At 45.2% G+C, this 16,088-nt stretch overlaps 2 protein-coding genes across 2 annotated transcripts in view; one reads left to right on the top strand and one right to left on the bottom strand.

The window, feature by feature from the left end:
- The window catches only part of CAPN14 (calpain 14), a gene marked incomplete at both ends in the record, with an annotated part of 57,404 nt that extends 53,435 nt beyond the window's left edge, over window positions 1-3,969 (bottom strand). Inside the window, 1 exon segment of the mRNA XM_079940779.1 lies at window positions 3,931-3,969. Within this exon segment, the coding sequence (XP_079796905.1) occupies window positions 3,931-3,969 (39 nt within the window).
- A 6,731-nt stretch (window positions 3,970-10,700) lies between these two features.
- The window catches only part of EHD3 (EH domain containing 3), a 29,762-nt gene continuing 24,374 nt past the window's right edge, over window positions 10,701-16,088 (top strand). Inside the window, exon 1 of the mRNA XM_079940977.1 lies at window positions 10,701-11,439. Coding sequence (XP_079797103.1) covers window positions 11,213-11,439 — 227 coding nt within the window. The 5' untranslated portion in view covers window positions 10,701-11,212. The remainder of the gene's footprint in view (window positions 11,440-16,088) is intronic.

The following is a 16,088-nucleotide window of genomic DNA, read 5'->3' as shown; positions in this document are numbered from 1 at the left end:
AGTAATTAAAATTATTCCGTAATGATTGCATTTAGTGCTTACCAAGAGGTCTTCGGGAAACTCTCAACCCTGGGACTGAATGTGAGCTGCCTGTCTACAGGATACCCAGGGGAAGCTCAGACTGGAGATATGAATGTTTAGGATTATTGGCATACAGATGACAACCGAAATCTTGCAAGTGGGTAATAGCACAGCAGTAGATTGGTTGTTTTTGCCCTCGCAGGGAACAGTCCTCCAAATATAATTTTTAAAATTTCAGTTCCTTAAGTTAACCATAATACAACACAGTGATTGGCTCCCTGACTGTTAACCATACCATATCAGACCACATCTGGGTTTATCCATCAGTTCACCTACACTTCATAAAAACTGTGGCATGTGCCCTGCTCTGCCTCGTTCTAGGTACTAAGCTTCTGTTCCTCTCTCTGGGAGAATCATGACACTTCGAACTGTCATGCAAACAAAGTAAGTCATGTGTGTGAGAGCAGCTAGCATAGCGCCAGCCACGTAACAGGCTTCCAGGCAGCAGTGATTATCCTCATCTCCTACACTTGGGCGCATGCAGCTCAAGCCTTATAATTATTTTTGGCACCTACATCTTAGTGTTGACTCACATCGAGTTTGCTGTCAATTCAATCTCATGTCTCACATGTTAAAACAAGTGAGTTCTGTCCCATCCTGCAAAAGGAAACCCTTTGAGAAGATCCTGGTCTGAGCTTCAGTATCCTTGTGGCTATCAGTAGATATCATTTTCCAAACCTCCTGTTCCTCCTGTGGTCTCAGTTTCTATTCACAGCATCACCATCTACCCAGGCTTCTCAGAAACACTCAGAGCACGTAACACAAATATGTAATTATGCATGTAGGATTCTCTATACACACAAATACATGTATCTGTCAAATCTAAGAGGATGCTATATGCCAGATGCTAAGAATACTTTTTTATCTGACCTACCCCTCCCCCCAAAAAAGCATTGAAAAAGATCACAACTCCCAAGCCAAGGAGGTGAAAGAAAGAAGAATCCAGATAGGTATCAGAATAGCACTGACATGGGGAACAAAAAAAGAAGGCTCCTTTTTAAAATTTCAACATTGTTTTGAAAATTCCGGCAAAATATGAAATACAATTATAAACCTAAATAGTATTAATAAAGAAGAAAAACACTAGTTGATCCTCATTTAACTGGAAAACTAAGAATGAACTAAAAAGTACTGTATGAATGAGTATTAAGTAAAAAAACTATACATTAGATAAATACTTTTTAAAGTAATGGCATTCCTATATATAGCAATAAGCAGTTAGAAATTATCATAATAGAAATATCTTTCATAGTAACAATAAAAATATAAAATAACAGAATAATCTTAAAGGAAATTTTTTTACCTATTTGTAAACTACAGAAAGTTTACACGGATGTAAAAGAATAAGTGGAAAGCTGTATCATTTCCTTGGATTGAAAATTTAAATATTAAGAAGATGTTAATTCTCCAAAAATTAATTTATAATTTTATTGAGATTCTGATAAAAAAATATCCCAATGATCTTGTTTTGTGGGGGAGGGGAGAGACGAGGAGAAGGTAATTGACAAAACATCTTCAAAATTGATCTGGATGAGTAAACACAGAGACATAAGATTAATGTCCTTATTGTAAAAACAAGGAAACTTTTTCAAAACAATGAGAAAAACACAAAGTGTTTTTAGAAAAATGAAGGATAAACAAAAATAGACAGTCACAGAAGAAATATAAATGGCTAATAAACAACTGAAAAATTTCAAACTTTTTTGTAATAATATATACACTCATTTTAAAAAATGAGATATTTTCCAGTTCCCAAATTGGTGAATTTATTTAAATAATAACATACAGTGTTGGGGGAAAAAAAAAAACCCTAGGAACTCTAACATCCCTGCAATAGGATATAAACTGTTGTACCTCTTTTGAAAAGCAATTTGGTGGTAAGTATCAAAAGAATTAATAATGTTGCCAATGGTTCCATTTATAAAATACATATTAAGTAAATAAAACCATGGATGAAGAATTATGTACAAAGGTGTTCATCTTTCAGTGAAACAGAATAGATAACTCTGAAATAAAGCTTTTATTATTGTTGGCAATAATTCTGCCAATGACTTACATGTTCGTTATTTAGTACGGCTAATTAAATTAAGGAATTTCCATAGAGTTGGATATTAGCATTCATTCCAATTAATTATTTGAATAGTTTTCCAGGATATGTGAAATACACATGGTATAATGTTGACTGGGGAAAAGGCAGAGGATAAATAAATACATATTGACAGAAATAAGACAGAAACTAAATTACCCGCAAATTTCATAATTACTTTTCAATTAGAAGGAACAGAAGATTTTGAGAAAGAGAGAGAGAGAGAGAGAGAGAGGAGGAGGGGGAAGACAACAAGGACAAGAAGAAAGTGAGACTAAGAGATTGTTAAAACATGTTAGTAAGGGAGAGTGAATATTCATACCAGATATTAAGATGTATCATAAGATTACAGTAATTTAAATGGCATGTTACTAAAAATAGACACAGCTTGCTGAAACAGGGTAACTCTGAAATAGGGTTATCCTATTTCAATAATTTATAATAATGTGTCTTTAAGAAGACTTGACAAATCAAAAGAGAATGGAAGACTATTCAACAGAGAACTGGTAAAGAATCTGGAAATAATTTTGAATACATCACCACTCCACAACTTTATACCAAAAAAAAAAAGCTAATGATGAATTTTAAAGTTACATATAAAAGTTTCAAACTAGAGAACAATTTCAAGAAAATAAAAACTCAAATTCTTGAGGAGAACCCTTTCTAAGTTTAATGTCGTAATGGGAGAAATCATAAAGAATAAAACCAATAGCTTTGGGCTTCCCTGGTGGCGCAGTGGTTAAGAATCCGCCTGCCAATGCAGGGGACACGGGTTCGAGCCCTGGTCCGGGAAGATCCCACATGCCGCGGAGCAACTAAGCCCGTGCACCACAACTATTGAGCCTGCGCTCTAGAGCCTGCGAGCCACAGCTGCTGAGCCCGCGTGCCTAGAGCCCGTGCTCCGCAAGAGAAGCCACTGCAATGAGATGCCCACGCACCACAACCAAGAGTAGCCTCCACTCACCATAATTAGAGTACGCCCGTGTGCAGCAACGAAGACCCAAAGCAACCAAAAGTAAAAATAAATAAAATTAAAAGAAAAAAACCAATAACTTTTCCTATAAAACAATTTTAAACTCAGTAAGCAAAAAAAAATTTTATAATCAAAATTGAGAAGCAAAATACAAACTAAATAAAATAAAAATAAATACAGTTTTTAAATAGAGAATAATTGAGACATAGCTGCTGAGTAGCAGACTTTTAAAGACAGGAGCAGGCTCTGCTTCTTCAACTTCCACTGTTGTCTGCTTTTGTATTTTTAAATAATGCCTGCTCCTATCTTCTGCCTTTATCAGTTTCCTTCTGCTGGTACACATTGTGTGATGGTCATAGCCTTATTGTTTTACAATCATTAGCCAACTGCAGGCAATTCACATTCCCAGTCTCTCTGCCCATCAAGAGCCACTTCCCTAATGAGTCAAGTTTGGGGCCTGCTTCAGCACTGAGCGAGATTTCAAGAGAAATGACAGCTCAGCCTTCCTCATCAAGAAGCTTCGTCGACCTCCCCTAGTGGGGAGACAGGCAAGATTTACCATCTAGGAAAGATGCTCAAGACTTGTCCTTGCTCCAGGGTCCCTCTGGATTCCTGTGCTTTTGTCGTTTCACTGCTTTGTTACTTTTATTATCCAAGGGGGGTTGTTTAGTGGGATAGTGCTATCAAGGTACTGCCTACAGGGACAGATTGATATGTCTGGGCTTGGGACCAAGAATTTACTTCTGGTTTTGCTTTCATCAGGAAGCTCGGAGCCACACAAGCTGCTCACTTCTAAGGAGCACTGGGTGAGCTCACCTCCCCCCGACATGATCGCTGCTGCACCAGCCACCTGCCCCTTCTCCTCCCATCTACTGCCTCAAGGGTTAAATTATTTTTCAGAATTCAGGAGATTTTGGAAAGCTGCCTCACACCTTTTTTGGTTGATGGGAAAGGAGGTAGGATGATAGATAGCTCCACAGAGGATGCCTGTGGGGGCAAAGCTTTCGACCTCTCTGTGTGAGTGTTCCTCTCGAGGAAGCATTGGTATCTTCACTTTCAGCACTGCTGTGAGGACCAGATGCTACAAGGGCAATGCCCACCCTCTAGGAACACAAGTGCTATGAAAGCAGAGACTGATAATGAAGGTGATGATGGAAGGTTTTCTAATTATAGCTCACATCTTGTAAGTTACAAATGTCTTGCCTTTGGGAGATGAGGTTCTCAGAGAGGAAACTGAGCTGTAGGGGCTCAAGAAGCAGACACTTTAATAAAACCAGACATCCACCACTGCCTCCCATAGTGTGGGCTTTCTTCCTTGTGATATTGGACTTTTCCGGTGAGCTCACCCCTGGTAACCTAGGGATGAGATTCTCTTTCTGCCCCCAAGAGCTGCTGTGTATGACAGATGCACGTCCCAGTAATTAAGTATCAATAGGTGTGGCAGTAATGGTATGAACAGGGCAGGCTGTTCAGGGACAACTGGACAACTGGACTCAGCCTGTTACTTCATCTCCTTTTCTGTTTATAAATTTCCTGAGTACAATTTCCTAATCTCCTTATTTTTATTCCAGACTTGCCTTTCTTTGTATGTATTCAGTTTCCATTCATTCAAGGGGAAAGTACAGTAGTTCAAGTAGAAAGAACAGTAGTTCACTTTCCCTTTGAATGAATGAAAACTGAATGAACAAAAGTGAACTTACATGCCATATGTATGTGTATATATATATATATATATATATATACACACACACACATATATATATACATATATGTAATTATGTCTATAGATAGATAGATATTTGTATAGAGATTATAAAATGGTATTAGGTCCTTAACCTACACTGTGTCAGTTTATCCCCACGACAGCATTGTACAGTGTCATTCTTAGACCGGGTTTCACATATGAGAACACTGACATAAGAAGAGGTTAAATAGCTTAGTCTAATTCTCAACAAGAGGAATTGGCTGAGCTGACGCATTTTCCCCTTCAGCGGAGCTCAACAAAAAGAGTAAACTATGGTGTACTCATCTGGGAGGGGCCAGGCTGGGAGGGGCCCAAGCTCTAGGGTTGTGGACACCTGGGCCACCACTTGAACCGTCCTCCTGACTCCTCTAACCTCCCCAGTTAGGGCCAGGGCTCAAGCTTTTTTCTATTCCAAGTTGCCACTGCAGTTTTCACCTTCTTCTCCCTCTACTTCTGGCCAGACTTTGGTGGTCTTAGTGAGAAAGAGAAGAAAAAGAAGGAAAAAGCCCAATTTCATAGCGTCACCCTCAAGGGCCTATAGCGAAGGCCACACATTCCACTACTAGCAGTTGTGCTTCTTGGAGCCGATGAGCCACCCTCAGTTAAGATACAAATGAACTGGAAAAAGTTACTCAGTGACCAATGATATGCTAGCTTATTAAATACGTCCAGAACACAGGGCAGTGCCCACATAGTGAATAACAATAACAGTGATTATTATACTAAGAGTTAACAGTGTATACTGAGCACTGTCAACTGACCAGGCAGTCACTGAGAAATCAACATGCATTGTCTCCATTCATTCTCAAAAAACTCTCACTCACAATGGAGCTGAGGCTGGGAGAGTGAAGCCACTTTCCTGAGGCCACTAAGGATGTGCGGGCCCAGGGACTCTATCTACTGCAGGTTGTCTGCCTGGGAACCTCAGGGTAACTATAGGAGCCACGTGGTGGGCATAGGAGAAGCACCTGGTAGGAGAGAGGCCGCTAGGAGCCAGCGGGAACTGAAAGCGAATGCCGCTGACAGAATGTTGAGTAGGAAAAAATTAAGTTCCAGGGGACTACTTGTAGCAGGATATGCTTTTTACAAAGTTCCAGAGCACGAAACCTCAACAATATGCCATTATTAATGATAACATTAATTTAAAAACCAAGGGAATAAATTCCAGGTAGTGGCTAGCTCTGGGGCTGGCGGGGCATAGGGGAAGGGAGGGACACATAGATACAGGCAAACTATTGCTAATTTTTCCAGTTCTCGGATTGGCTGATAGGTTCACCAGGGGTTCGTTGTATTATTTAAAAGTGTGTTCAATAAAAAAAGAAAAAAATGTAACAAAAAGGCCAGGTATAAGGAGTTTGTCTTGAACCACGATTATGAAAAAAAATCTACTTTTGTGTATCTAAGGACCAGATATTTTTTATAAAGGATGGGGGAATAATAAATAAATAGCCAAGTACTCATATTCAAGGTTAAGAAATAAAGCACTGCGAATATATAGTTGAAGCCACCTGTGTCCCCATCCCCAATTTCACTTCTGTCCTTAGTCCCCAGAGGACATTGTTTTCCAGATTGTTTTCTATTCCCTTACTTTTTAAAAACTTCTGAGCATCATGAAAAACAGGGAGTGTTTTTTGCATAATTTAAAACTTTAGAGAAGTGGTATTTATTATGCTTTGTATCACAGCCTACCTCGGGCTTTATTTACCCAGCACTGTGTTTTGGCATCAGATCCAGTGTCCTCATTTTCACGTTGGTATAGTACTATATTATTATATGAAATTAATTTTGTTATATGAACATGGCACAATTTATCCACTTTCTTGGTGAAGAAAATTTCATTGTTTATAATATTTTGCTGTCACAAACAATGTTGCCCTCGACATACTTATCTCCCCATGCACCTGCACGTGGGCAAGAGTCTCTCTAGATAACAAGTAGGCATGGGATTGCAAGGTAGATGGAGGACACGCACACCTTGAGCTTTGCCCGGTAATGCCAAATTGTTTCCTAAGGCGTTTATGACAATCTACATGTCCACCAGTGACGAGTGAGAGTTCCCATTGCACCACATTCTCACCACCACTTGTTATCAACCAATGTTTTTCTTTTTGGCCATTTTGGTGGGTGTGAAGTTCCATCTAATTGTGGTTTGGCATTTCTCTAACTACTGATGAGGTTCAACATTTTTTCTTGTGTTTATAGGGTAGAAGTCACGTAGCCTCTTTTGGAAAAGGAATCTGCCTTCTGCTAATATATTTTTTTCTGTTGGAATGTTTGTCTTTTTCTTACAGATGTGCAGGTATTAATTATATATTTTGGACGCTCTTTGGTTGGTTTTATGTATTGCAAATATCTTTTCACTATCTTTTGTATCTTCAGTTGAATAACAGTGACTTAGGTTTACTATTGCCAAATGTATTTCATTTGCCATTTGTTCTTTTGGTGTCTTATTGAAGGAATTCTTCCTGACCTTGTTGTAATATATATATGCATTCTCTGTTACAACCTCTGTATATATCAGGTTTCCACATGTCCTGACTATTTTACTGGGTCACTGTTCTCTTGATCTATCTCTATGCTAAACCTCACCACCTTAACCACTGCAACTTGATAATGACTTCTACTATGGCAAGTTCCCTTCACCTAGTTGTTGCTCTTGCTGTTGATATTGTCTTCTTTTATTCTCCTCCTTCTCCCTTCCTCCTCCTTCTTTTTTTTTTTTTTTTTTTTTTTTTTTTTTGTGGTACATGGGCCTCTCACTGTTGTGGCCTCTCCCGTTGCAGAGCACAGGCTCCGGACGCGCAGGCTCAGTGGCCATGGCTCACGGGCCTAGCCTCTCCGCGGCATGTGGGATCTTCCCGGACCGGGGCACGAACCCGTGTCCCCTGCATCGGCAGGCGGACTCTCAACCACTGCGCCACCAGGGAAGCCCTCCTCCTCCTTCTAATCCTCCTGTGCCTTCCTCTCTTTTTCTTTCTTCTTCTGGGATACCTTAGCTACTCTTGGACTATTTATTGTTCTACGTACATTTTAGAATCACCATGTTTATTTCCATGGAAAACCCCGTTCAGATTTTAATTTAAATTCTATCTATTATTGAATCTGGCAATTACGCTATAAAGAATTCACATCTTTGTGACATGAAATCTTTCCATAACTGAACATGGTATGTCTCTCCCACTTATTTAGAACTTCTTTAATGTCTTTCCATTTAGTTGTGTTACTTTTCATCTAAAGGTCTGTACATCTTTTGTCAGATTTATCCCTATGTTTCTATTTTTTGTAAATGATTTATTTTTTTAATTCTCTCTTGTAACTTGTTATTGTTAGTATATAGACATGCTGCATCCTTACTTGGTTCCTTTATTTAAAAGATAGATTTCCCAACTCTTCACGACTGCGAGCTAGAGTTAGATGTGTCAACATACACTCAATAAGTTAAATATTCAGGGCTGACATTTGGTTGTACACAATACCATGGTTGTACTAATTACTAAAATATTGAAATATTTCCACAAAGGAACCCCTGACTTCCCCACCAGCACCCTGGTGATCCTGACCTCTCCCCCTCAACAGACCCAGACCTTCCCAACTTCCAGACACTACTAATGAGGTTTAACATCTTTTCTTATATTTTTAGGACATGCTTGTAGCCTCTTTTATAAAAGGAATTTTTGGGTCTTTTGCTAATTTTTTTCTATTGGAATTTTTTTCTTATTAATATACAGGCATTAATTATATATTTTGGATGCTCTTTTGTGGGTTTTATTATTGTAATATCCTTCTCTGTCTTTTGTATCTCTACAAAAAAGGGCCTTAGGTCTTGCTTCACTGAGAAGACAGACGTCTGTTCTGATTGCTCCATTCCCATGCCATGTGAGTTGTTAAATATTTTGAAAGTTGCCTCTTATGCTCATATGCCAGTGCTAACTTAACACCAAGGGTGAAATATTAACCTGAGTGGTTTCTCAACGAAGGGTGCAGAGAGCACAGAAAGAGGTGATCAGCTCTGGGGTTCAAGTAGGGAGTCAGGAGATTTGAGCTGTAGCCAAGGAGATCGGAGCCAGCACCCACCTCTGACAATCCCCACTTGAAACCCTGCAGCTCACCACGCTCCTCCCCTTGGAGTTCCCATGGGCACCTCGACCACATGTTTCAGACTTTAAATGCTAAGTCTGCTCTCTTCCCGACTCCGCTAATTGTTGGAACAGTGTCTCCAACCATCTTGTCCCCTACAGTAGAAAATTCAGAATTATCCTAGACTCCATCTTACCCTTATTATTGCTTACCAAGATCTGTCAATTCTATGTCACTAAAAAAGAAAAAAATCTCTTGAATATGACTTTTTCCCAGCCCGATTACCCCAACTCCTACATTTTTGAAGTTTCCTAATCAGTCTCTTGGCTTCCAGCCTCTTTTGCTTCTCCAGCCCCTCCCCTGCACCGCTACCAGCATTAGTAGTCCCACCTGGCCCATTAGCCTACTCTGTTTCCTCGTCTGTGGAGGCGAGTATATGGGAGCCATCTGCCTTGGCAGGAGAGAGTATTTTGTCACTGATGCTGATGAGAATGGTGAGAATATAAAGCAGATTGACTTTGAGTTGGTTTTATTGTTGTGTTTAAATTCCCTATAGGCAAATACACCCCTTTTTGCCTACACCTGGCCAGCTGTCATCCCCTTCTCCTTGGCATGACACTGGAGACATGATCTGCCTCACAGAGCTGCTGCGAAGGTTAAATGAAACAATACTCGCTGGGAACGTAGCCCAGGCCCCTGCCCATGGTGAGTGCTCAGTCAATGTTAACAGTTATCTGCAGTAACATTATTATTGGTTCCTTATCTCCTCCATGATTCCTGTTTCTGCAAAGCCTTCTGTGCCTGGCCTCAGTCACTCCCTTCCACCCTCCTGAACCCAGTACTCTAGGTAGCAAACTGTTCTCTCTGCCTTCACCACACCAAGTTTTTCCATGTTCCCCAGCCTTTGCAAGTGCCCTTTACTCAGCTTGGAATGTCCTCCTTCTTCTCTGTAGATTCGTCATTGAAGGTCCAGCTCACAGTCTGCCTTCTGTGACATCTTCCTCATAGTATCCAGGCAAAAAGAATGCCTCCTCCCGTTGTGCACCCAGGGCCCTCTGCTCCTATCTCCTCTTTAAGGCCGGCCTGGGCTGGAGCTCCTGGAAGGGAGAGACTGTATGTGCTCATCTTGGTGATCAAGTTTGTAACCACAGTCACCAAAATTGTGCCATAATACCGGTTCACTACTTGTGGAGGTTCTGCTTGTTTTGTTTGGTTTTACCGGACGGAATGAACAAATGAATGAATGAATGAAAATGGTTTTGACTTCTTCCTAGACCTAGCAGAAAGTTTGGGTAGTGACAGTTTTGGTCATTTGGGGCAAGCTGATATTGGGCTCTTCTTTCCATGCCCCAAGAAAAATATTCCCAAGTAATAGAGAACCTGTCATCCTAAGGAACTGAACTCAGCAACTAATGGAAAGACTACATCTAAGAGAAGGGAGAACGTGAAGCAGGTCAACGCTGTCTTCGCAGCTGTCCCTGAGAGGGCGCTGTTCCCAAATCAAACCTCCAGTGGCCGGGAATGAAATACCAGACCGTTCCCACCGAGCTCAGCATCCCTCCCTTTCCAGGCAGCAAGCGGTCGCGGGTCCCTAGTGGGGCGACTGCCCATAAACATGGCGGCGCCCTGCTCAGCTTCTCCCCGCCGGGGCCGCAGGGCCACGCCAGCCTTGCCAGTACTCGGGGACTTCCTCCGCGAGCCGGCTTCCTGCACGGCTGGCATTAAAACAGGCGCCTGGGGCTGCGGGCTGCGGCTGCAGATGCTGAGCTGTCCGCTGGCTGGGCAGCGCCCCCTCCTCCCCTGAGCCTCCCAGGCGGGCGGGAGAAGAGCCAAACCATCCCTAAACTGCACCCGAGCCAAAGCGGGAGAGAGCTGGGGGAGACCGGGGACCCCGGCATCTGACATTTTAATTGCAGGTTTGACTTTTTTCCCAAGATCGCAGCCCTCCCGCCCAGCCCAGATATTTTATCTCCCTCCGGCCTTGGTTGCTGGATGAAGCCGGGCCTGGGCTTGGTCCCAGGAGCAGGGGAAGAGCGCGTTCGCGGCCCCGCGCAGTCGCCCCAGGGACCCCCGAGCCCTGCGCCCCGGCCATGGTGTGGCTGAGCCCCGCGCTCCGGTGAGGCGGCGGCGCAGCTGGGAGCCCGACGGACCCGCCCTGCAGGACGCCTTCCCCAAGGAACGGGGGTCGCCGGACTCCGCGCCCTCCTGCTGGGACTGCGCACCGGGCCCGAGAAGGCGAGCGGTGGCCGCGATGTTCAGCTGGCTGCGTTCCGATGACCGCCGCAGGAAGGACCCCGAGGTCTTCCAGACGGTGAGCGAGGGTCTCAAGAAACTCTACAGGACCAAGCTGCTGCCCCTGGAAGAGCACTACCGCTTCCACGAGTTTCACTCCCCCGCCCTGGAGGATGCTGATTTCGACAACAAGCCCATGGTCCTGCTGGTGGGCCAGTACTCCACCGGGAAGACCACCTTCATCAGGTGAGCCGGCCAGGGCCCCCGCAGCCCACCCAGCCGCCCAGCGCTTAGGCCCTGCGCTCACTCCCGATGTCCCCTCCTGCGTGGAGACAAGTGGGACATCTTCATTAGAAGGCTCTGAAAAAATCCTTATGTGCGGGTATCCGAAGCTTACCCCACAATTGCATCGGATGGTCCCCTGCTCTATCCTACCCAGTGCCTCTCCACTGCACTTAGCCCTTGGCTTTGGTGGTCAGTTTGAAGTGTTAAAATTCAGAGCCATCCCTATTCTTCCCATTTTATGGACGGTAAAACTGAAACCCAGGAAGCCCAAGTGAGAAAGCTCCTGGTCGCAAGAGTACCTTAGGCTGGTGGGGTTGTCTTACCCCCTGTCCTTGTAGGGACATACCCTTGATGGGCAGGACCACTTCCCTTGCCTTCTAAAGGCTTCAGCCACTCATATGAGGTCTTTACAGTTGCAGCTGAGGAGGTGGGCTTGGGAGCCTGTGGCCCTCTGTCTGGTAGTTCCACGTGTCCTTCTTTTATCCGTTTCCTTCACTGAGCAGAGCTCCTACAGATATCTCTTGGAGACTGGCGACAAACAGTGTCCAGAAGCAGGATGCATTTTTCTTTTCCGTTGATCTTAATGGCTCAGTAATCATATTAAAGTCTTTTGGAGGTGGAAGGGATATTGGCCATGGTCTCATCCGGCCCCTTGACTTGGCAGGGGAGGTAACTGAAGCACAGAGAAGTTAAATACATTGCTCAAAGCCATGTAACAGGGTGGGAGACTGACCTGGGATGCAGGTCCTGGATGCATGGGAGGAGATGGTTGGCTAAATGCCTGTAACTCTGAGCGTGAGTCATCCATCCCCTTGAATTACAGAATCCCTGGGCTGGAGTCAGGAAGTCAGCTTGTCCACCCGGCGTTCAGAGAGGTCCATATATTGTCCACCAGAGCGATAGGACCTTTCCTATCTTTAGAAGACAGGCTTCTCTCCAGTCCACAGCCTTCAAGGCCAGGCCATCTTCCTTGGCCTCGTTCACAGCCCTGCAAGCTGCTGAGGGTGCTCGTGGCCCTCTGTGTAGAGAGTCAGGCTCGTACACAGTGGTGATGTGTTCTGTGTCCACCGCCCCCAGAGTCAGTGGTGCTCATCTCCTGTGGAAGGTGTCAAAGTAGGGGTGCTCTTGTTTCCATTCATTGACCAAAGCACCTGCAACATGCAAAACACTGTGCTTTGTTTGGCGAGGAAAGCAGAAGAGTTCACGGTCTGGTCCCTGATTTTCTAGATTCAAATTCGCTCCAGCTCAAAGCTTTTAACACAAGCCTTTTGGAAGCAGGGCATGCAGCATACTAACATGTCATACACCAGATGAGTTTCTCCCTGTGGGGTGGACAGCCTTGGACTCAGCAGCTTTGAGAGGCTGAGTGATTTCTGAAGTTGGGTACCCAGGGGGAATGTTGGCTTTTGGATATCTTATATTGTTAGAACTACAAGGGCCCTTAATGATGAATCTAATTCTTTGCTTCTTAACTTTTCAAAAGGTCAGTACCTCCTTTGAAAATCTGATGAAATATGTGGACCCATCTTTAGAAAAATGCACATACATCCCATATTTACATATAATTTGGGGGGTTCAGGGGCTGCCTTGGCCCTTAGGGCAAGAACCCCTGATCTAATCCATCTCCCTTATCTCGTTAAACACCCATTGCTGCCAAAGGCACTTCAGAGCTCCCTGGGTTCTGTTCACGGCTTCCTTTGTACCACGCATCCTCCACCTGGTCCGGTTTATGCCCCACGGGAAGCACAGGCCTTTTACAGGTCGCTCCTGCCCTTGCACAGCCTCCTGCAGCCCTCTGGACACACCTTGGTTATAATTCTTAGTACGTTATTTAGAGCTTCTCCTTCCTGTAGCCCAGCACTTACTACTGTGCCTTGGCTCCCTGGGGCCTTGCCTGGGGTCTCAGCTACAGGAGCTCCCAGTAGAGGTTTGCAGAATGGGAGGGGAGATGGGGAGAAGCTAGCATCCCTGAGGGCAGGATCCTGGAGCAGCAGACATGCCTCTTGTCTGAGACACTGTCCTGGCTTTGCCTGAGTCATGCTCGCTGTTAACTGGGGCTAAGAAAGTGGCAGAGCCAACTTGCCATAGATTACTCCTTATCTGAGGGGGACAGGAAGGCCAGGAGAGGCAGATCCCTCCTCTCTCTTATCCTCCGAGTACAAGAGTTCTCCCTCCCCACTCATGTCAGTAACTGAATTTAGCTCGTGCATCAAAGGCTGTCTCCCTTTGAGGGAGAGACTACCAGCAGGGGAGGAGGGGCTGCAGCACAGGGAAGCCCTCCAAAAGCAAATTACATATTTTCCTTTCTTCTCATTAAATCCACTGAACAGCTATTTTTTAGAATTGGAAAATGCAGACAAGAATAAATTTGAGGAAGAAGAAAAAAATGCCCCATCATCCCATGACTCGGGAAACCATTTTAAATATTATATATATAGGGCTTCCCTGGTGGCGCAGTGGTTGAGAGTCCGCCTGCCGATGCAGGGGACGCGGGTTCGTGCCCCGGTCCGGGAAGATCCCACGTGCCGCGGAGCGGCTGGGCCCGTGAGCCGTGGCCGCTGAGCCTGTGCGTCCGGAGCCTGTGCTCCGCAACGGGAGAGGCCGCAACAGTGAGAGGCCCGCGTACCGCAAAAAAATATATATATATCTTTCCACCAGTATTTTTAGCTATTTTATACACAGTTGAGATCATGCCATAATGTAATTTTGTATGTGGATTTATTTCACTCATAGCATGAGCATTTCCCGGGTAAATTAAAAATCTTTGTAAGCATTATTTTTAAGAGCCACATATTTCACTGCATGTATATGCAGTTATTCATTTAACCAATCTACTTCTTTTGAATGTTTGAAGTTGTTTCTAATTTTATTTTTTGCTATTGTAGAATCGCTCTGAATATCTCTGTGCATAATATTTTTCCACATATTAGACTGTTTTCTCAGAGATTCCCAGAAGTGAAATCACTAGGCCAAAGGTTGTACAGAGTTCTGGGGTTGTTTTTTTGTTTTGTTTTGTTTTGTTTTAACATTTTCTTACTTTTTAATCTTGGTATTAAGAGTCATATTTTTGAGTTGCTTCCCAAGAGGGTAGGCTGGTACAACACCCCTCCCCCAAAGCAAAGAAAGTTCCCCTTGGGGTAGCTAAGTGCGCCTGGGTGCAGAGTACAGCCTGCCTTCGCAGCTACGCCCTCTCCCATCCCTGCTTCTTGCCTTGAACACAGCGATTCAGGTCTGTGTTCCGGCCTGAACCTGTGAGGGACCTTCCCCTCGGAAGCAGACTTGCCTTCTTCACTCCCCGGCTCTGAGTGTCCATCCACTTTCAGTTATATGTACTTGCTTAAGGGTCTACTTCTTGTCTCAGGAAGAACATACAGAAAAGGACATTCTTCTAACAACTAATTAATGTGCTATGACCTCTGCCTGAAATAACTTCCCTGGCCTAAGGCCCGGCAACCCAGGGTAATAAACAATAAATTGGCTGGTGGATGCTTCCTTCAACACAGGCTGCCTCTTCCAAGTACAGTAGCTCTGTGTCCTTCTGGCCTGACAGCCTTCCCTCCCTCCTCTGCTGTTTTTCTCCCTTCACTCTTCCTCCTTCTGGCCTGAAGCCTCAGGTCCCTCCTCTCTCTCACCGTTTGGCCCCCTGGTCATGGAGGTGAATAACTGGCTGCCCCAGGGACTGGAAGGCCCAGTGTCCCCAGCGTCTCAGGGGCCGCAGGGAGGCCTCGCTGGGCTGCGGCGGCACTGGGTGTGGGGCCCGGGGCTGCTGGAGCTAAGCTGCCTGGCTGTCCACAGGGAGATCTGAGCTGATCTTGAGGGTCACCTGTGGCTCTTCTATAGCGTGACCCGGACTCTAAACCATGAATGAGCACATGGTGGGGTGGGCCAGTCGGGGGGCTGCTCAGCCAGCCCTTTCGACCTCCCCCCGAGGGGGGAGGGGGCGCTCTGCATCCTCCCCCCGAGGTGGCGCAGCATTTGCCTGTGGTGGTGCCCTCCCCCATCATCTCCCTGGCATCTCTAATGCCCAGGCCTCACGGCAGCATCACCACCCAGGAAAGATGATTCTCTGGCAAGCTGAAGGGCTGGAGGAGGGGCCATCCTTCCATTCCAGGTAGGCCCACTGACCTCTGCCAGGCCCATCCTGCCAGCCACAGCCCCTGCAAGTCCTCACTCCTGTCCCCACTGCGAGGTCCATGGATGTCCTTTTCCTGCCAGGGCTCTGATCTGCTGGTCCTTGAGTGGGACTAGCTGGAAATCCACCTGCCTCTTACAAGGCTTGAGTGTTACTCAAGGGAGCAGAGGGCCTAGGGCAGAGGCACTGGGTCCACCTGCCTGAGGTCCGGCTTAAGATCTGCCTTGAGAGTCAGGTGTGGAGGCCATTGGGAGAAGGACCTCTGGGGAAGGGCTCCATCCCACTCCCACTGACAGCAGAACGCAGCCACGGAAAGAACACGGGTGGCTCGGCAGAACCCAGGCTCCACCAGTTCCCAGCCAAGAGACCATGTTTGGAAGGTCTAACCTTTCTGGACCTCAGTGTCCTTGTCTCTAACATACGAATAGTGACAACTCATAGGGTCACTCAGGCCAGCCTGTCGCAGGGGTGGGCAGAC

Source organism: Stenella coeruleoalba (genome assembly GCF_951394435.1).
Source record: "Stenella coeruleoalba genome assembly, chromosome: 13".
NCBI lineage: Eukaryota > Metazoa > Chordata > Mammalia > Artiodactyla > Delphinidae > Stenella > Stenella coeruleoalba.
Note: the sequence above shows the minus strand (reverse complement) of the source record. Positions and strands in the feature narration are given on the sequence as shown.